Source organism: Psammomys obesus, unplaced genomic scaffold (genome assembly GCF_907164565.1).
Source record: "Psammomys obesus unplaced genomic scaffold, mPsaObe1.curated_primary_1811, whole genome shotgun sequence".
Classification (NCBI taxonomy): Eukaryota; Metazoa; Chordata; class Mammalia; order Rodentia; family Muridae; genus Psammomys; species Psammomys obesus.
Window position 1 is genome coordinate 1,060,915 of NW_026596088.1, and position 5,175 is coordinate 1,066,089.

The 5,175-nt window shown below is 55.9% G+C and overlaps 1 protein-coding gene across 4 annotated transcripts; it reads right to left on the minus strand.

Moving 5' to 3' along the window:
* Window positions 1-1,130: 1,130 nt before the first annotated feature.
* On the minus strand, window positions 1,131-3,919 carry CUNH16orf54 (chromosome unknown C16orf54 homolog). 4 transcript variants are annotated; one of them, XM_055627490.1, is made up of 2 exons: window positions 3,782-3,919; window positions 1,131-2,896 (listed from the first exon to the last, which is right to left on the minus strand). In XM_055627490.1, exon 2 carries the CDS (start codon window positions 2,847-2,849, stop codon window positions 2,172-2,174), a length of 678 nt encoding a protein of 225 aa, XP_055483465.1. In that variant the 5' UTR covers window positions 2,850-2,896; window positions 3,782-3,919; the 3' UTR covers window positions 1,131-2,171. The 4 variants fall into 4 exon arrangements, with proteins under 4 accessions (XP_055483465.1, XP_055483467.1, XP_055483468.1 ...); XM_055627492.1 differs by having other exon boundaries at window positions 1,131-2,899; XM_055627493.1 differs by having other exon boundaries at window positions 3,777-3,919.
* Window positions 3,920-5,175: the final 1,256 nt, after the last annotated feature.

Below are 5,175 nucleotides of genomic sequence, written 5' to 3' on the forward strand. Positions count from 1 at the left end.
GTGCTGCAAAAAGGCAGGTGGTCCAAGCCACAGGAAGCAACATTCCTCCATGGCCTCTGCATCAGCTCCTACCTCCAGATTCCTGCCCTGTTTGAGTTCCTTCGCTGGGTTCCTTTGACAATGAACTGTGGTGTGGAAAGTAAGCAAAACAAGCCCTCTCCTCCCCAAGCTGCTGTTCAGTCATGGTGTTTCATCACAGCAACAGAAAACCCAGGTAACACTCATTCTTCCCTCTGTTCATCCATGCATCCTTCCTTCTATCCGCCCACCCATCTAAACTCTACACCCCATGCCTTCTGTGTCCCCAGTGAACTGTTCGCCCTCCCAAGCAGAACCCAAAACTCGGTGTCTTGCTGACCATGAGTGAGAAATGACTGTTCTCCAGCTCATGAGTTCCATGAATCTGTTCCTCCTTGCACCCATCCATCCATCCATCCATCCATCCATCTATCTATCCTTTATATTATAGCACACCTCTCTAGTTTCACCACAGGAAACTCCCAAAAGGACATTTGTTCAACTCGGGGCTCTTACTGTCCAGACGTGGAATATGGGACCAAAACAGACAGAAATCACCTTTCTGAAGTCTCCAGGTGAACGGTAACAGAGTCGGATCAAGATCCAGGAGTCTTTCCTGGGTTTACCTCCTACACCCTGACACCTCACCTGAGTAGGTGTAGATGGACAAGCTCTAAAACCCCACACCTCCCTTGCCCCCGTGAACTGTTCACCCCTCACAGGCAGAACCCAAACTTCAGTCTCTTTAGCTGATGATGAGTGAGAAATGACTGTTCTTCCAGCTCTTGAGTCAGAGTGCACAGGAACCCCTCCCTTCCGTCCTCTGTCCCTCCCTCTTTTCCTTTCTTCCTTTCCTCTGAGACGGGGTGGGGGATGGGGTGTCTTACTAAGTAGCCCAGGCTGGTCTTGAACTTGGGATCCTCCTGCCTCAGCCTCCAGAGTGCCGGGATTTCAGGCATGGCTCATGGCCCCTGGCTCATCCTCTTTTATTTTAACCAGGAGCAGAGTTTGAGGTCAAAGTCTCCAGCAGGGAACACTGGGACTCCATTGTCTACACTGTATTTATTTTTCCTCGTGGCAAATAATACTGATTTTCCAGTTATAGGGGCCATACGAAACAAGACTCACCTAAAAACAAATTTATTAGGCAAACGGCGATCCGATTTAAGTAAAAATATAAAGTAAAGAGTATAACAAGAGGTAAACTGATACGGTAAAATCTTCATATTCTTGACTGGTTTGGGAACTCTATCGCTTTCCCCACTGCTCCTCTCCTCAATTAGGGAAAGCAGACGATGGGCACATGATGTGCAGAACTCCCTTTCTGTGCGATGGATCGTTTAAGTAAGTCTCTTCTACAGCAAGCCTGCCTCTCTGGACCGCTCCACCAAGGCGGAGGAAAAGGTGGCAGAGGCCGTGTTCGGGGGAGCTTCCCTTCTCTAGGACAGTCTTCATGTCCATACTGGCACAAACTCGGTTCTCTTCAGTCCGAGCTCTCCTGAGCGTGGAATACTAAAAAACTGTGTCACAGGATGCGCGCAGTCACAAACCGATGAGCAGAGGAGCCTGTTGATCCTTTTTGGGTCTACTTCCTAAATTTGAGGAAAGGGGCAGCCTCTTTGGGTGGGCTCAGCAAATTCCATGTCGCCATTTACTGTGCAGTCACAGACTCCTCCTGGACTGGTCCTCTGTCTCCTGACTCACAGTGGTGGCTGAGAGAGGGTGGGCACGGATGGGGTTTTCGGCTCTGGAGACGAAGATTGCGGCCATCGCCTGCCCACATGCCTGACACTCACAAACACTCGAAATCACCAGCTCCAGACTGTTGGGGTGTCAGCAGCCCGTACAGGACCTCTCCACTCTGACACTGAATCCTAGGTAAGTTTGTACCTTGAAGATGACAGAAGGCCATTTTGAAGCCTTCGGTCCCACTGTCAACTAGCCTTGCCGCCAGTTCTCAGAGTCACAACCGGGGCATTTTAATCAAAGGTGGACGTCAGTGCCAGCCCTGGAGCACAGGCTGTCCCGACTGACACTCAGCCTGCCCACCAGTCAGGCGCCGAAGTCAGAAATTCCCGAACAAAAGGCCGGAGTGAGGGCCAGGCCTGAGGCTGGAGCTGAGGGGGGAGGCCAGCCTTACAGGTTCCGAAGATTCAGAAACCCACACTGGTCCGGCCTTCCCTCCTCCAAAACGCTGAGATCTGCTCCAGGGTGACCCGAGGCTGGAGGCCCCAGTCAGGCTCGGAGCTCCCTTGCCTCAGCCTCCAAGCCCTGGGGCTCCCGACCTGCATGCCAGGCTCCAGCGTGGGCTCAGGCCCAACCCTGCCCACCATGCCTGATGCCTGAGGCCTTTCCTCCTGCGTCTGAGGCCTCCAGAAGGTGCTCTGGGCTGGGACTTCTGGGGGAGTCTGGGGAACCAAAGAACCGGGCGAAGAGGGTGGGATTGAAGGGGCTGGTGGAGCGGTTGCTCTGCCCTCCAGGGTGCCCCCGGGAGTCGGGGTATCTGGAGGCCTGTCCATCAGCAGGGGCACGGAGGAGCCGTACCAGTCCTCAGAGCGCTCCCGGGCGCTGCCTCTGGGCTCAATCCACAGCTCCCCTCCAGGGCGCCAGACGAGGGTGGGCGAATGCTGGCTGGGGTCCGGGTGCGCGCGGCGGAACAGGCGTTCTGCCAGTACGGCGGTGGTCACGATGAAGAAGGCCGCGAGGGAGGCCAGGCCCAGCATGATGGGAACGCAAGGCCCGCACGGGAGCACCGCCCACATGGCCGCCTCCGCCGTGGGCTCAGGGGGTCCCTCCGTGTGCCCCGAGGGCTGCTGGGAAGTCGTAGGCATCAGGGAGACTCAGTGGCGAGGAGAGGCAGATGAAGCAGGGACCGTCCCTGCTGGGAGAAAGAAAGGGCACCGGTCAGAGGGGAGCCGGGGTCCTGCTCTAACCACTGGACCACCTCTCAACATGAGCCAGCGGGTGGGTGGGCCGCATCATGGCCGGGTCTGCAAACCCTCAGCGTTCTCCTCAAACTGTAGTTTCACCTCGGGACATCAGAGACAGACTCGAGGTGGGGGATGGCAGGACCTCTTTGCCCCTGTCTGCAGGGCCTGGCCACACTGAACAAATCTGCCTTTCCTGCTTCCTCCCGCTGCCGGTTTGGTTCACCCGATCGGCATGTTGGAAACGGAGAGCAGCAAAGCGGGCCGGAGAGGTCAAGAGCGAGCCACGGCAGGGCAGGCCGGAGAACGAGCCGGCCGAGGCTCCCCCCACACCATCGCGGGCCTCACTTCCCCTCCCAGGCCTCAGGTTTTGTTTCAGCCTGAAGAAAAAGCGAGGAGCCGGGTGTGGTGGCGCACGCTTTTAATCCCGGCGCCTGGAAGTCAGAGGCAGGCAGATCTCTGTGAGTTTGAGGCCAGCCTGGTCTACAGAGCGAGTTCCAGGACAGCCAGGGCTACACAGAGAAACCCTGTCTTGAAAAACAAAAACAACAACAAAAGGAGGAGGAGGAGACAGGGAATGCGAGAGAACCTTCCTTGCTCGCCCCTGCCTTCTAAATGTACCCTCTCTTTCAGCCTCCTTACGGCTCTTGGAGATAGTTCAACGGTTGTCCCTGTTGTGCTTTTGGTTACAACAGGTCCGTGGCCCGGGCACCTAGCCAGCCTGTCCAGCTGTGCCTCAGTCACTGGCCTGTCTGCCTCCCTTGTTGGTACCTGCCCGTGTCTCTGCCACAAGCCCCCCATTTGCAGCTGCGTCTGCGCCCCTCAGCTCACCTCACCTCGGGTCAACCTTGGATCCCTCTGTCTTCGGAGCTGCTCTTCCCAGGGCATGCCGGGAGGGTGTGCGCAACCCTCTCAAAGGCCCTGGGGGGGCTGGCCTCAGAAGAAGGCGGAAGGGAGGCTACCACCTGTTGCTGGGCGACTGTGCCTCAACTCTTCCTGCCCCCACAGAGTGTTTCCAAGGCAACCTGGGGATGTGGTCAGTGCGGTGAAGGGAGCACTTCCTGAGGAAGGTGGAGCCCCAAGGAGCAGCTGTCAGTCAGCCTCGCCCCTTAGGCAAGCCCCAGACCCCAGCACGTTCACCCAGAGGTCACGAGGACTGCAAAGAGCAGCTCAGCGGCTGCCTGTGCCGCCTCCTCCAGCCTGCTCCCAGGAAGGTGCCCAGTCTGTCCTGCGCAGGGCTTCAGCAAACCTCTCCCGCCCGCTGGCCCCCTGCAGCCCTCTTACTTCACCCAGCTGCTTCTTGTTTTGTTTTGTTTTGTTTGAGACAAGGACTCAAGGTGTAGCCCAACTTGGCCTTGGATCTTGTCCCCTTTAGCCCTCCGAGCGCTGGGATGGCAGTCCTGTGCCACCACGGCCCCTCATGTCTCTGTTACTCCTGACACCCGACACAGACAGTGTAAATACTATGAGAATAACTGTCACCTGGCACCGTTTACGCCATTTGGTGTATGCGGTGTTTGTGTGGAGACCAGTGGTCTGTGTCATGTCTACTTAATTGATACCCACCCAGCCCCACCCCTTTGTTTTTCTGTGTTTGGGTGCTTTCACTCGCCTGCACGTGTGTTACCACAAACATGCCCGTGTTCAAGGAAGACGGAGGAGGACAGCAGACCTCTTGGAAGTTGAGTGATGGGGCAGTTGTGAGCCGCTTTGCAACGCTGTGAATTAATTGAGCCCAGGTCCTCTGCAAGAGCATCGGATGCTCTTAACCGCTGGGCGAGCTTTCTACTCCAACCTTATCTCTCTATCTCTCTGATCGTGGAGCTCTGCGAGTCTTCAAAACCAGTTGTCCTGTGAGCCCCAAAGAGCCTGTCTTCTTTTCCGGTGCTTTAAAAAGCAATACCCTGCTTGTAAAAGTGGGTGTTAGGGTCTAAACTCAGGTCCTCACACTGGTCACATAGCACTTTTCAAATGAGCCATCCCCCAGGCTTTGTTCTCCTCCTTCTCCTCCTCTTTCGTTTCTCTTTCTCTCTCTGGCAGGGAGGAGGAGGGTGTTTGTTTGTTTGTTTGTTGTATTGTTTGCTTGTTTGTTTTTGTTTTTTGAGACAGGGTGTCTCTGTGTAGCCTTGGCTGTCCTGGCCTCACTCTGTAGACCAGGCTGACCTTGAACTCAGAGATCTGCCTGCCTCTGCCTCCCAGAGTGCTGGGATTCAAACCAGCCTGGTTTACA

Bases quoted from the DNA above. Each gene is read 5' to 3' on its own strand.
- CUNH16orf54 (XM_055627490.1), bottom strand. From the start codon at position 2,849: ATGCCTACGACTTCCCAGCAGCCCTCGGGGCACACGGAGGGACCCCCT.